At 45.5% G+C, this 15,696-nt stretch overlaps 1 protein-coding gene across 1 annotated transcript in view; it reads right to left on the reverse strand.

Annotated features, from left to right (window-relative positions):
- DNAH11 (dynein axonemal heavy chain 11) overlaps positions 1-15,696 on the reverse strand; it is a 361,565-nt gene that overhangs the window by 188,321 nt on the left and 157,548 nt on the right. The window contains exons 38-39 of the mRNA XM_088457375.1: positions 8,264-8,458; positions 4,669-4,746 (exon numbers count right to left, since the gene is read on the reverse strand). Of these exons, the coding sequence (XP_088313501.1) occupies positions 4,669-4,746; positions 8,264-8,458 (273 nt within the window). The remainder of the gene's footprint in view (positions 1-4,668; positions 4,747-8,263; positions 8,459-15,696) is intronic.

A 15,696-nucleotide genomic window follows, 5' to 3' on the forward strand; every position in this document is an offset into this window, starting at 1 on the left:
ATAGGTACACTTCAACTGTGAGAGACAGAATCAGAATAAAAAAAATTCCGGAAATCACATTGTATGATTTTTAAACAATTTATTTGTATATTGCGGAAAATAAATATTTGGACAATCAAAAAGTTTGACTCAATACTTTGTAAAGTAACCTCGGTTGGCAATTACAGAGGTCAAACGTTTCCTGTAGTTCTTGACCAGGTTTGCACACACTGCAGCAGGAATTTTGCCCCATTCTTCAATGCAGATCTTCTCTAGATGTGTCATGTTTTGGGGCTGTCGCCGGGCAACACGGACTTTCAACTCACTCCACAGATTTTCTATTGGGTTGAGGTCTGGAGACTGGCTAGGCAAATCCAGGACCTTGAAATGCTTCTTATGGAGCCACTCCTTAGTTGCCCGGGCGGTGTGTTTGGGGTCATTGTCATGCTGGAAGACCCAGCCACGTTGCATCTTCAATGCTCTGAGGAAAGGAAGCTTTTCCCCAAAATGTCACGATACATGGCCCCATTCATCCTCTCCATAATACGCAACAGTCGTCCTGTCCCCTTTGCAGAAAAGCATCCCCAAAGCATGATGTTTCCACCCCCATGCTTCACAGTGGGTATGGTGTTTTTGGGATGCCACTCATCATTCTTCTCCCTCCAAACACGGCGTGTGGAGTTTATACCAAAAAGTTCTATTTTGGTCTCATCTGACCACATGACATTCTCCCAATCCTCCTCTGGATCATCCAGATGGTCACGGGCAAACTTTAGACAGGCCTGGACATGTGCTGGCTTAAGCAGGGGGACCTTTCGGGCGCTGCAGGTTTTGAATCCATGACGACGTAGTGTGTTACTAATGGTAACCTTTGTGACTGTGGTCCCAGCTCTCTTGGGGTCATTGACCAGGTCTCCCCCTGTAGTTCTGGGCTGATCCCTCACCGTTCAAGATCATTGATACCCCACGAGGTGAGATCTTGCATGGATCCCTGGTCGAGTGAGATTGTCAGTGATCTTGTATTTCTTCCATTTTTTAATAATTGCGCCAACAGTTGATCTCTTCTCACCAAGCTGCTTGCCTATTGTCGAGTAGCTCATCCCAGCCTTGTGCAGGTCTACAATTTTGTCCCTGGTGTCCTTAGACAGCTCTCTGGTCTTGGCCATGGTGGAGAGGTTGCAGTCTGACTGTTTGAGGGTGTGGACAGGTGTCTTTTATACAGTTAACCAGTTCAAACAGGTGCCATTAATACAGGTAACGAGTGAAGGATAGATGAGCTTCCTAAAGAAGAAGTAACAGGTCTGTGAAAGCCAGAATTCTTACTGGTTGGTAGGTGTCCAAATATTTATTTTCCGCAAGAATATACAAATAAATTGTTTAAAAATCATACAATGTGATTTCCGGAATTTTTTGTTCTGATTCTGACTCTCACAGTTGAAATGTACCTATGATGGAAATTACAGACCTCTCTCATCTTTTAAAGTGCAACAACTTGCACAATCGGTGGCTGTCCAAATACTTTTTTTGCCCCACTGTATGTATATAGAGATCAGGAAGCGCAATACTAAACACTCACAATGTATGCAAATCACTGGTCCAACAATATGGCACCGTCAACCGTATGTGACAGACCTCACAAATACTTGAGTCTATATATGTGAGATCAAAGAAACCTCCCTACATACACCTGTTAGGGCTGTAGAAAAGGAAAGGGATAGCTATAGACTGACAGAATCGGAAAAAAAAAACACAGACAGTCAGCGCTAGCATAAGTCACATACAATGAAGATAGAAAGCACCTACTTCAACTTGGCACTACAATCAACCGCCCAGATTCAGTGTCTGGGAAGGCTATAGTGCTGTATACACTATCCCCAGAGGAGAGGTATACAGGGGGATTGGTCGGCACGCTATCCGGAGAGATCTGCGATGTACCATTGGGAAAATGGCAGTCGGAGACCTCAGAGTGGGCGTGGTCGTAGGCGGAGAGCAGCTCAGCAAAGCCAGTCCTTAGCGGAAAGTTGCTCTGAGCTGAGGGGAGGAGCCGCTAAACAGGGAAGGCTGCCTCCCCTGGCCAGCAATTGACCCCCGGGATGCTGGTTCCCGCTACCAACTTCAAGTCCCTGGTGGTCTAGTGGACGCACAGGGTATGGGGGGCCTGCCGCCACAGTCAGCACCTCCGGTCTGCCCCCAGGGACCGGAAAAATGGACTGCTAGTACGCGGATCACCGCAAGTGGTGATCCGCTCTTACCTGTCCCCGTATGTCCGGCTAGCACAGACCCCGGGGTCCCACCGAGATCCCCAGATCTGTACTGGCGTCGCGGCCCGGCGGGGTGACAGTCTGCCGCTGTTCGCTCTGAAGAGTCAAAAGGAAAAAACTAATAACTCATAAAATAAAATCAGCTTTGGGGCTGCTAATCAGCCCCTCTGCGCAAAACAGTGACCCAACTCCGGCCGGGCACCAACTAGAACTGAGGTGCCTTTGGCTCGGGGGTGGGGTATAGAGGAGGATGGTCTCAGTGCATCCTGGGAGCAAAGCTTTTAACTGCGTGGTGCCCGGGATCCAGATCCAGCTATACCCCAAAGATCTGCCTGTGGAGCCTATGGACCTGAAGAAGAAAATATGCTAATGTTTGCAGTCACTCCAGCATAGAGACGTTCACTAACACTTTCTCGCATCCGTAATACCTCGCAGACCTGCGTATACATCGGTAACATCGAGTAAGTCTCATCGCACGCAATGAGTACTCAAGCTGCGTATGCAGTAGCTGTGGCTGTGGCTAATTTATGCATGCCCATGCAACGGTGATCAAACGGACAGGCACGCCTGCGTTTCTCCAACCACTCCCCCTCACCACCCCCAAACGCTGACGTCCCCTCACTCACCCTGCGATGGATTCCTGTCTGCGTGTGTAATCCTAGTGCAATTGCAATGCTGACCTGCGGACGTGCCCTACGGTGCATACACATGCGCAGTACATACCATCGGCCAATCTGCGTACGCGGTTGCATTTGCGATCCATGCTGAATCAGGCCCTAAGTCCCTCATAGTGTACTATTTAGCTAGTAATGTACTAAGGGCCTGATTCAACAGCGATCACAGCTGCATAATTGCATGCAATGAATCTGCGAAAATATGCTAATGTCTGCCACCGCTCAGCCAGTACAGAGGCACCCTCCACTGCCTTCTCACATCTGTAATACCTCGCAGTTCTGCGTATACATCGGTAATATCGGAGAACATCGGCCTCTCACGCACAATTACAGCAGGTCTGACCTGTCTTAGAAATTGAAAGTCTCGTTGCACGCAGTGAGTACTCAGAATGCACAGGTAATCGCAGTGGCTAATTTTCGCACGTCCCTGCAACAGTGTTCAAACAGACAGACACGCCTGCGTTTCTCCGACCACTCCCCCGTCACCACCTCCAAATGCTCACGGCCTGTCACTCACTCTGCGATAGATTCCACAGTAAATCCATAATCGCAGTGCGCTTTCCATGCACTCGCAGTGCATATGCATGCGCAGTAAGCAACGAACGGCTGATCTGCGTATGCGGTTGCAATTGCGATCCATGCTGACTCAGGCCCGAAGCACTATATTCAGGATTAGTATATTTTGTCGCACAATAATTGGTATAGAGTAGCAAATTAAGCATAATGATGAGTGGTACAAGTTACTCATATAAGACCTGTCTTTTGCCTTTTTACCTAGATCACGTACATTGTACTGAATATTGCATCTAAATTCACTAATAGTGTACTGTACTAAGTCGCTAATATTATACGACATACTTAGGATTAGTATAGCACATAAGGAATCCAATCCTGGGATCCCGTACAGAATTTTTGGCACCAAATAACATGTATTAACGTGATTCTGGTGATCACTGAGACAGCGGCACAATTCGAAATGAAGCGGCTGCATGTGTAACTCACACGTTGTCCTGCTGCTGCTGTCACTCATAGAGGGGGCCTGGGACGGGCTTAAGATGGTGGCAAGTGAGTTAGTGACGTGCTTAGTAGTATCTAAAGCACCCCACTTCCTCCTTCTTCTTAGCTGGCTAACTACAGAGACAGACAGTCACTGGAGTCTGCAGTAGACAGTAGTAGTAGGGAGAGGAGAGAGAAAGAGAGAGTCAGAGTGGTAGTGGAGTGCCAATGTGGGCTCCAGACTTTCTGACAATTAGGCAGCCAGGTGAGCACAGCAGGGAGGGGGGTGACACAATTTTGAGGGCTGGGAGGGGGTGTGACTGCACATCACATCATTGTGGTCTCACCCCCAGGGGTGGAGCCACGATGACGAGACTCAGCGTGAATTGCGTCATCAGCTCCCCTCGGTCCTGCCATTATACAAGGGGGAGAGGATGCCCATGGGAGGGGCGTGGACAGAAACATGACGAGGGTTTTGCAGGGAGAGCGGTTTTCGGGAGGCTGAGGCTCCCGGCCGTCCTGGGAGAGTAGGCAAGTATGGTGGGCTCCTAGGGACAGTTATTTTGGGAATTCAAGAAATTCAAACATAAGACATCTGGTAAATGACTTGGTACTGCAGAAAGAACTGCAAGTGAATGTTTTACACTGAGAAACCTAAGACGCACAATAGAAGCATGCAATGGGCAATATCACTGGTGAGATAGAGGGGAAGCATCTGCAGCAGATCACATGCATGGGCAGTCATTAGGTGAGCCTACCTTGCTCTTCCCTGTTCCTGCATTTCCAACCACAAAGACGGAGTGACGTACAGCAAGCAGCTCCTCCAGCTGAACAACCTGGGTAAAAACAGAAGCAACATCGGTATGTAATATAATATTATATAATATATATGGCTCTGTAGACATATTTATGCACCCATAGTTACATGACATCCTAAGAGAAATGCTCAGTAGTGTTATTGTTGGAAGGAGTGCGCTCCTGCACTGCCTCCCTCTAGCATACTGTACGTGGAGCTGAGGCGTCGGTCACTAGGACACAAGCACAGCTCAGTCAGGAGGAGTCCGACCTCTTTCATGCACAACTGGATGGACTCCAAAGGCTCCCACTAGAACACATGCCAGTACAACCAGTAACAATAACCACAAGTACCCTATACCACCACCGATACACAGAGGGGCTTTGGGGCTAACATTCACATGTGAATTTGCCCAGCTCACGCATGGTGCCCTACAACACCCAGCATTACCCTAAGTGCCAAGCTGCTATATTTCACATAGATTGTCAACCTCTGTTACATGTGTGACATCCTTGTGTTTTACTTTACTTGCTCTTCTGCCAGATTACAATAATTCTAAGAGCTGGATAAGCTGTACCATGTGTGAACTAACCGCCACCAGCACCAACACCTGTTACACAAGGTATACCATCAGCATATTGGCCAATATATATATACCTGGGTTTAACTCCATATCTGTAGGACTACTGCACCAGGCACAATCCGCTTCACATATCTGTATCAGTACACTCTGCTATTACTATCTGCTGTCACCCTACACTCTGCTAATGTTATTTCAGTTAACTGTTCCACGACACTTCAACAAATAATGGGACTCATCAGGGACAAGATCTAAATCTTTTTTTTTGTAAAGGAAAGGATACTTAATGTTAAGACTTGGAACCCTATAGATATAACACACAACTAATAAACTCTACAGCCATGGCCAAAAGTTTTGAGAATGACACAAGTATTGGTTTTCACAAAGTTTGCTGCTTCAGTGTTTTTAGACCTTTTTGTCAGATGTTACTATGGTATACTGAAGTAAAATTACAAGCATTTCATAAGTGTCAAAGGCTTTTATTGGCAATTACATTAAGTTTATGCAAAGAGTCAATATTTGCAGTGTTGACCCTTCTTTTTCAAGACCTCTGCAATTCGCCCTGGCATGCTGTCAATCAACTTCTGGGCCACATACTGACTGATGGCCGCCCATTCTTGCCTAATCAATGCTTGGAGTTAGTCAGAATTTGTGGGTTTTTGTTTGTCCACCCACCTCTTGAGGATTGACCACAAGTTTTCAATGGGATTAAGGTCTGGGGAGTTTCCTGGCTATGGACCTAAAATTAAAATTTTTGTTCCCCGAGCCACTTAGTTGTTACTTTTGCCTTATGGCAAGGTGCTCCATCATGCTGGAAAAGGTATTGTTTGTCACCAAAATATTGACTCTTTACATTAACATAATGTAATTGTCAATAAAAGCCTTTGGGCAGGATGTACTGAAGGAAAAATGCTGTAAAAACCCTGTTTTTGGGGGTTATACCACATTCCATATGTACTAAGCCCCGCCCACCCTTTTTTCGGCGCGGAGGGTAACGCCAGAAAAACCTGGCGTTACCCTATAGAAGCCTATGGACTTCTTACCGGACCCTGCACCCGACGCGTCACCGCCGCCTGCTGTCCATGGTCGCTGGCCCGCGCTCCTCCTGGGTCCTCCGTCTCCTCCTAATCTTCTTCCAGGTGCAGGGAGGAGGAGGAGGAGCCCGGGGCTTCCTGCACATGTGACCAGCAGGAAGCTCCCGGGGCTCGGAGGGGATGGGGTCCCACGGAGACCCCGTCACCAGGAATAGGCTGATTCGCAAAGGGCAGCTCTTATCGCAAGAGCTGTCCTTTGCAATACTAATCGCATATGTTAGTACATATGCGATTAGTAAGGTTTCGGTGACTGGCGGAATGGTCACCGCAACCTTAGTACATCCCGCCCTTTGACACTTATGAAATGCTAATGAAATTTTACTTCAGTATACCATAATAACATCTGACAAAAAGGTCTAAAAACACTGAAGCAGCAAACTTTGTGAAAACCAATACTTGTGTCAATCTGAAAACTTTTGCCCATGGCTGTACACCTAAGTACACAATCACGTAGGCCCCCCACCCCATCATCTTAAACTGATATATAACTCACTGTATAAATGTACAAGAAACATAGAGGGAGATTTATCAACTCTTGGAGAAAGTGTAGAGAGATACAGTACCAAGAGTTTCATATTCTGTGTGCAATCATCTGGTCCTAAAATAGTATATATGTGTGGCCAATGCCAGTTACAGGTGGTATTGCCACAGCTGTACTTTGCAAGTGAGTCTCCAAATTCCCAAGCAAAACACAGTATCTATCTTTGGGCCTGATTCAGGTTGGATCGCAACTGCGATTGCAGCTGAGATTACGCACGCAGTCTCACTGCGAAGGTATGCTAATCTACTGCTAATCGCAGTCCCGATCGCAGTGACTGGTTCTCGCACTGCGATGCATACGCAACAATCATCCGATAGAGTGTGTAATCGCAGCTGCAATCCAACCTGAAATCAGGCCCTTTGGGCAATACAAGAACTTGTGCAATTCTCCTCTCCCAGTTTAGAGTGTTAAAGCAGCATATGGACTTTCAGTAACATATAACATATGACTCCTGCATAAAACACAGTTTATAAGGTAAGTAACAACCATGTTTTATATAATTATTCTATTCATCAAAACAAAAACACTCTCTTACAATAAGTTGTTTTGTATTTAAAATTATCAACATGGACAATTCAGTTTCTTATGTTTATTGCATGTACGGTAAAATAGTGCTTTAGTGTATGAGAAACAGTTTTATGCTGTAAAGTAAATATAAAACTCATGTCTGCATGGTTGGTATTGGCTATACCCATAAGAGGTTGGAGAGCTATCACCCCTGGAACTAGGGAACTAGGGGTGCATGGCAAAGCATTTACCTGGGTATTCTTTACATGCTGCGCTGCCCACTGAAGGGGGCGTGTCTGTTACTCCTAGATAGCCCAGCCCCACGGACAGGCCTTGTACCTCACCCTTTGGCACCAATGGTTACAGCAGAGGTTCCCAAACACAGTCCTCAAGGAACCCCAATAGGTCTGGTATTAGAGATATCCATGGTTGAGCACAGGTGGTTAAATCAAATTGACTGAGGCACTAATTAAGTCACCTTTGGCCAAGCATGGATATCCTTAAAACCTGGACTGTTAGGGTGCCTTGAGAACTTCTGAGTTACACCATCTTTTGTTGGCAGTTATCTTGGCATTCATTTTGATATATATATCCACAAATATGTTTAATGTAATAGAAATAGGTATGAAATAGCGTTGGGTGGGCACATAACTAATCAAATGAGTTAAAGGGCAAGTACTGTGTTATCGTGTAGGAATACTTCACACCAGCTCTGGTTTAGCATCTTTAATAATTTTGAAAAATGTGCAATAAAAGTTAACCTTCAGGTTTATGGTAGCCTGTCTGCAGTTATTTTAATGAAAGTCATTAAAACTAAATAGATTTTTGTTTGTACTTTGAGAATAAAGCTCTCCTCGGGCTGCAAGTGAAGCTCCAGCATAGACTGTTTAACCATCTGTTCAAAGTGAAGGTCCCTCTTCCTCGGTACATCCAGCGCTGGAAACAGGTCACTGATCAGGCCCATGAATATCGGGACATCATCTGTTACTATCTTAGGTAAATTGAAGTCTCGCAAAGCCCGCATGAGCACCTGCAAGCAACAATCAGGACACCCACATTAATCTGCATGTATGTAAAATCACTTATGAAGTTCATTTATCAAAAAAAATAAATGTAAGGCATAAAATTCTCAATAAAAACATTAACTATGTTAAATGATTACATTCTGCCTTAATTTCTATTTGTAAAGCAGCAAACATTTAAAAAGCAAACCCAAGTTGTTTTTTCCTTTTAAATTAGTACTGCTTTAACAGTAGGAAATAACTAGTATGGTTGACTATTGGCCCGATTTCAAGATGGACGCAATGGCGGTGTTTGCGCAGTGATTTATCGATGGACGGCGCATGCGTCCGATACTGCATACGGTTTTTGGGGTGTGTCTCAGCCTGTGACGGAGAGATAACTTATGCAGTAAAAATGGTTTCTGGCGTTTTAGTTCACGCGGCCATCCTGTGCGACCTTAAGAAGGCAGATTATCGACTGATCTGCGACCAATGCTGTATCTTTGTACAGGGTAGCTTGGATTTGCGAAGACGCCATTGGGCGTCTGAATACAAATCCCAATGGCTTCGTCATGTGCATATTTTTGCAAAGATGCTGCATACAAATTGGCAGAAGCGGTGGCATCAGTGTACATTTATAAATCAGGCGCTATGACAGCTCACAAGATGCAGATATTGCCCAATCACATTCTATATCTGGCCTAAGGGACGTGGACATTTCCTATCAGAAGGTTATCCATCAGAATAGCAGCCAGTAATTCCTGTGAAAACTCAACAGAACTTCACATAATCATTGGGGTCTATTTACTAAGCAGTGTTAGGAGACAGAGTGAAAAGTGATAAGGTGCCAACCAATCAGCTCCTAACTGCCATTTTTCAAACACAGCCTGTGAGATGGCAGTTAGGAGCTGATTGACTGGCACCTTATCACTTTTCATTCTGTCTCCTAACACTGCTTAGTAAATAGACCCCACAATCACAAAAGTAGTAATTGCTGTATAATATAATGACAGATTCTCTGTTTTTTAGCAGTGTGAGGGAATGAGCAGGCGCACATTGGTGTGACCACAATATAAGTCATTTACGAAGCACAAAGGGCCACTCCGTGGAGCAAATCCAGCTTTGGCTTGACCTTTTCATTGATTTAAGCAATTACAAGTAATATAGTAGGAAGATGGATATTTACACTTTTCCACAGCTCTCCCCACAACAAGGCACACGGGTTTTGGTTGGTGAGGCGGCTGCTGAGAGCAGAGGGAATACATGCACCTTGTGGATGCTTGTTGGACCATGCTAGGTGTATCATGGCAACTGTTTGGCTGGGGAAGCCTTGGCTGGGTGCAGCTTTTTTTTCTAAGTGCAGTTTTTTAAGTGCATAACTAGCGTTAGACCTGCGTTATTTTTTATTAGTTAATTCTTCTGCTGATCCTGAATGAATTGACACCGCCTCTCTCCCAATCTACAGGTAACTGAAGTTGACTGTGACTGCAAAGTGTTTCACCTCCTGTGCCTCCTTTATTAATTATAATCATAGGTAACTGAAGTTGACTGTGACTGCAAAGTGTTTCACCTCCTGTGCCTCCTTTATTAATTATAATCATAGGTAACTGAAGTTGACTGTGACTGCAAAGTGTTTCACCTCCTGTGCCTCCTTTATTAATTATAATCATAGGTAACTGAAGTTGACTGTGACTGCAAAGTGTTTCACCTCCTGTGCCTCCTTTATTAATTATAATCATAGGTAACTGAAGTTGACTGTGACTGCAAAGTGTTTCACCTCCTGTGCCTCCTTTATTAATTATAATCATAGGTAACTGAAGTTGACTGTGACTGCAAAGTGTTTCACCTCCTGTGCCTCCTTTATTAATTATAATCATAGGTAACTGAAGTTGACTGTGACTGCAAAGTGTTTCACCTCCTGTGCCTCCTTTATTAATTATAATCATAGGTAACTGAAGTTGACTGTGACTGCAAAGTGTTTCACCTCCTGTGCCTCCTTTATTAATTATAATCATAGGTAACTGAAGTTGACTGTGACTGCAAAGTGTTTCACCTCCTGTGCCTCCTTTATTAATTATAATCATAGGTAACTGAAGTTGACTGTGACTGCAAAGTGTTTCACCTCCTGTGCCTCCTTTATTAATTATAATCATAGGTAACTGAAGTTGACTGTGACTGCAAAGTGTTTCACCTCCTGTGCCTCCTTTATTAATTATAATCATAGGTAACTGAAGTTGACTGTGACTGCAAAGTGTTTCACCTCCTGTGCCTCCTTTATTAATTATAATCATAGGTAACTGAAGTTGACTGTGACTGCAAAGTGTTTCACCTCCTGTGCCTCCTTTATTAATTATAATCATAGGTAACTAGCTTATTCTTTACTGAATCCTTATGCTTTTGTTTCTAATGCCTTATGATTTGTAATAGTTACATTGTTTTAAGGATTCTCTCAGTTTATTGACTAAAGTGAATGCTTGATTTATTTGTAGCCTTAGATGTATGGTATGTGGTCATTGTTGACTTAAGCCATTTTTATTGCTAGCTTTCTCTGGCTGGCCAATTGGGGGTTTTCATTAATTAGTGTCCACACTTGCCTGCTTCCCTGTATAAGTGTCAGTAGTTTGGCTGGGGAAGCCTTGGCTGGGTGCAGCTTTTTTTTCTAAGTGCAGTTTTTTAAGTGCATAACTAGCGTTAGACCTGCGTTAAACCGAGGAAAAACAGAAGGAGAAAAAAAGGTCCATCACGCAACAAACCCCAACAATCTAAAGACTCAGACTACAACTGGACTCCCTGTACAATCACGGCAAGAACACTTCTAATGCTATTAATAATGCTGGCCTACTGATTCTAGCATACAATTCAATGCTTATCGTACTTTTCCCCATGTCAGTTTATATCTATCAACTTTGAAACACTGTCCTTTATCTCAGCTCTCTTGCCTAGCCTCACATCCTCTGTCTGCTTACAATCTGCGTTATTTTTCACATTCTGCACACTTTAGAACCCCACTTTTATTTCTCCCTATAACAATCTTGTTAATCTGCATACATATTGATACACTGTTCTTTGATACGTCACTGTTTTCTTACTTGCATTCCTACAAATCTCTTGCACTCATATCTCATTTAAATTTCCAAATTTCTTTCCTCTTGTTTACTTATAAACACCATGACAAGGTTTTCGTCAACTCCCTCCTTCCCTCTGTCTCTACCTAATCCTCTGTTCTGCCCCCTGCTTCCACCTTTATCCTTTCCCCCTTATCTCTTCCACCTCCTCCTCCCCTTCTCCCCCCTCCTCTGTCTGCCTACTCTTCACTCCTCACCCATTACTCCACTTTCTTCCTGTTCTACCCCCCCTCTGTCCTACTACCCCACCACCAAACCCTCCTCCTACACTCCTCTCCCTGTCACTTCACCCCACTGCCATCCACATCTCCCTCCCTGCCCACCTCCTATTGGTTCCCTTTCCAGCTCAGGTGCCCGCACCATCACTAAACTCTATTCATATCGGTCCCCCAAATTAATCTCACCTCCACGTTACAGCAACCCGGACAATCTCATTCACATCTCCCCCACAAATGCTATCTCTCTATCCTGTGCCCTCTGGAACGCCAGGTCAGTCTGTAATAAACTGGTCCCCACCCATGACCTTTTTATCTCCAACTCTCTGAATCTCCTAGCCATCACTGAAACTTGGATCTCACCCTCTGACACCACTTCTCCTGCTGCTCTATCCTCTGGGGGCTTTGCCTTCTCCCACACCCCCCGGCCTGGGGGTCGCCATGGTGGTGGAGTTGGGGTCCTTCTATCCACCAGTTACTCATACCAGCTAATACCCTCTGAACCATCCCTTACATTCCCCACATTTGAGGTTCATGCTATACGACTCTTCCAACCAGTAAACCTCAGAGTAGCTGTCATTTACCGTCCCCCTGGCTCTCCCTCCAAATTCCTTGACAACTTCGCTTCCTGGCTCCCTCACTTTCTCTCCTCAGATCTTCCCTCCATTATCCTAGGTGATTTTAATATTCCTATTGACATTCCCACAGAATCCTCTGCAGCTAAACTCCTTACCCTCACCTCTTCATTTGGTCTCGCCCAATGGACCTCCTCACCCTCCCATGTGAGTGGGCACTCACTTGACCTGGTCTTTACGCACCGTTGTGATATTTCTGATTACTCCAATTGCCCATTCCCCCTCTCTGACCATCACCTTCTCTCTTTTAACCTATCCCTCTCTCCTTGCCCTCCTCTAACTCCTAAGGCTACCATTACTAAGCGTAATATTGAGGCTATTGACACTGTTGCTTTTTCCTCCCTGCTGGACTCTCTTCTCTCCCCTATCATTTCTCTCTCCTGTCCTGAACAAGCTACTTCCCTGTACAATTCCTCCCTTGCTTCTGCTCTTGATTCTGTTGCTCCAGCAATAACCACTCACCCTCGCAGATCCACACCACAACCCTGGCATTCCAAATGCACCAGATACCTACAAAAGTGTTCAAGAATTGCGGAGCGTCAGTGGAGAAAGTCACGCTCTAAGGCTGACTTCCTCCATTTCAAATTTATTCTCTCCTCCTACAGTGCTTCCCTGTCTCTCTCCAAACAAACATATTTCAAGAACCTCATCTCCTCCCAGTCCTCAAACCCCCGGCGTCTCTTTGCCACTTTCAACTCCCTACTCTGCCCTTCCCCTCCTCGCCTTCCCTCCTCGCTCTCTGCCCTCGACTTTGCCACCTACTTTACATCTAAAATTGACTCCATACGTGAGGACATCATATCCCATCAGACCCTTAGCACTCCTCTCCCTCCTTGCCCTTACCACCCCTCCCCTTCTGTCTCACCAACTCTGACATCCTTCTCCCCTGCTTCTGGAGAGGAAGTCTTGGCCCTCATCCGGTCCTCCCCTCCTTCCACCTCCCCTCTTGACCCTATCCCTTCCCGTCTCCTCTCCCACTTGTCTCCTTCTGCCTGTTCCCATCTGGCTCACCTCCTTAATCTTTCCCTATCATCTGGCACTGTCCCTTCTGCATTCAAACATGCTCTTGTCTCCCCCATTCTTAAAAAACCTACCCTTGATCCTAACATACTTTCAAACTATCGACCCATCTCTCTTCTCCCTTTTGCTTCCAAACTCCTTGAGCGTATTGTCTACAACCGCCTTACCACCTTTCTTTCCTCCCACTCCCTCCTTGACTCATTTCAATCTGGCTTCCGATCTCTCCACTCCACGGAAACTGCCCTCACGAAAGTCAGCAACGACCTCCTTGCTGCCAAATCCAAGGGTCACTACTCTCTGCTCATTCTCCTTGACCTCTCTGCTGCATTTGACACTGTAGACCACCCTCTCCTCCTGCAAATCCTTTACTCTCTCGGTTTACGTGAAACTGCCCTCTCCTGGCTTTCCTCCTACCTCTCTGATCGTTCCTTCGCTGTGTCCTCTCATGACTCCTCTTCCCCTCCACTTCCACTAAAGGTAGGAGTTCCCCAAGGTTCTGTTCTTGGACCTCTCCTTTTCTCCCTATATACATCCTCTTTAGGTGAACTCATTAACTCCTTTGACCTCCAATATCATCTCTATGCAGATGATACTCAAATTTACCTTTCCACCCCTGAGCTCACCCCTGAGCTCCTTACCCGTATCTCCAACTGTCTCTCTGCTGTCTCTTCGTGGATGTCCCAGCGCTTTCTTAAACTTAACATGTCTAAGACTGAGCTGATCATCTTCCCACCCTCTTCCACTACATCACTTTCCACAATTTCGTTATCTATTGATGGCACAACTATCTCCTCTAGCCCCAAAGTGCGCTGTCTTGGAGTTATCCTAGACTCCTCCCTCTCCTTTAAACCGCACATTCAGCACATCTCGCAGTCCTGCCGTTTTCACCTAAAAAATATCTCCAGGATTAGACCCTTCCTCACCCAGGATGCCACTAAAACCCTCATCCACTCACTGGTCATATCCAGATTGGACTACTGTAACCTTCTCCTAGCTGGCCTCCCAGTCTCTCACCTCTCTCCACTACAATCTGTTCTCAATGCTGCTGCTCGGCTCATCTTCCTCTCCAGACGTTCTATATCTGCTTCCCCTCTCCTTCAAGCCCTACACTGGCTCCCCTTCCCCTTCAGATGCCAATTCAAGGTTCTTACATTCACCTACAAAGCCCTCACCAAATCCTCTCCCGCATACATTTCTGACCTTCTCTCCCTTCACAATCCCACCCGCCCACTTCGCTCAACTAATGCATGCCGCCTCTCTTGCCAACTGATTACTTCCTCCCACTCCCGCATCCGAGATTTTGCCCGTGCTGCTCCCTACCTTTGGAATGCTCTCCCTCTCCCTATCAGACTCTCCACCTCTCTACAAATCTTCAAACGGGCTCTCAAGACCCACTACTTCATCAAGGCCTTCCAGCACTCCTCCTAACCCACCTCATGCTCTTTCCTTCCTATCTTCCCCTTCTGTGTCACGCCTGTCTGTCTGCCCCTCCCCTTAGAATGTAAGCTCTCATGAGCAGGGACCTCTTCCCTCATGTGCTTCTCTTTACATTTTCTTCTACTCTCTACTCCCCATTAGGGCACCTAACACGGGACCGCCAACTCCCGGCAGCTTATTGTGAGTGCTTTAATCACTATTTCAGCAATGTATATAAGTTGTGTCCCTGTCCTGCACTGTAATGTACTGTAAGTTACTTGTTTCTTGTTCACTTATTAGTTCTATGTACTATGTAAGGCGCTGCGGAACACTTGTGGCGCCATATAAATAAAGGATAATAATAATAATAATAACTGTCAGCGGGGGCTGCCTTGTAAATAGCATATACTGATTCAACATATCATATGTAGAATAAGGACGTTAGTTTGTTTCTGTAAGGAATAGACTATCTCTCTCAGCTTCCATCTTTCCTCTGTCACATCAGATTAAAAATCCAGATGTGTCCATATCCTAACATGGGAGTCTTTGAATTTCTGTATGGCCAATAGGCAGGGCCGCCGAGACATTCTGCTGGTCCTGGGGCTGGACGGGGGCGTGGCCACACAAAGAGGGAAACTCCAGGTAGCTCAAACATGTAGTAAAAATACTAGCTAAGGGGATTAATTTTCCCCCTCTTCCATGACTGGTCTGGGTCTCTCCAAACAAGCCCTGCCCAGGGTAAGTAGCACCCACCCCTCTCTGCACCCCTGCCAATAGGCTGAATGGAATGGCAAACAAGCTTCTGTATTATTATCACATCAGTACTTTTGCCTTGAAAACATAATAATACTTATTG

Source organism: Taudactylus pleione, unplaced genomic scaffold (genome assembly GCF_031769625.1).
Source record: "Taudactylus pleione unplaced genomic scaffold, aTauple2 ptg000758l, whole genome shotgun sequence".
Taxonomy (NCBI): Eukaryota; Metazoa; Chordata; class Amphibia; order Anura; family Myobatrachidae; genus Taudactylus; species Taudactylus pleione.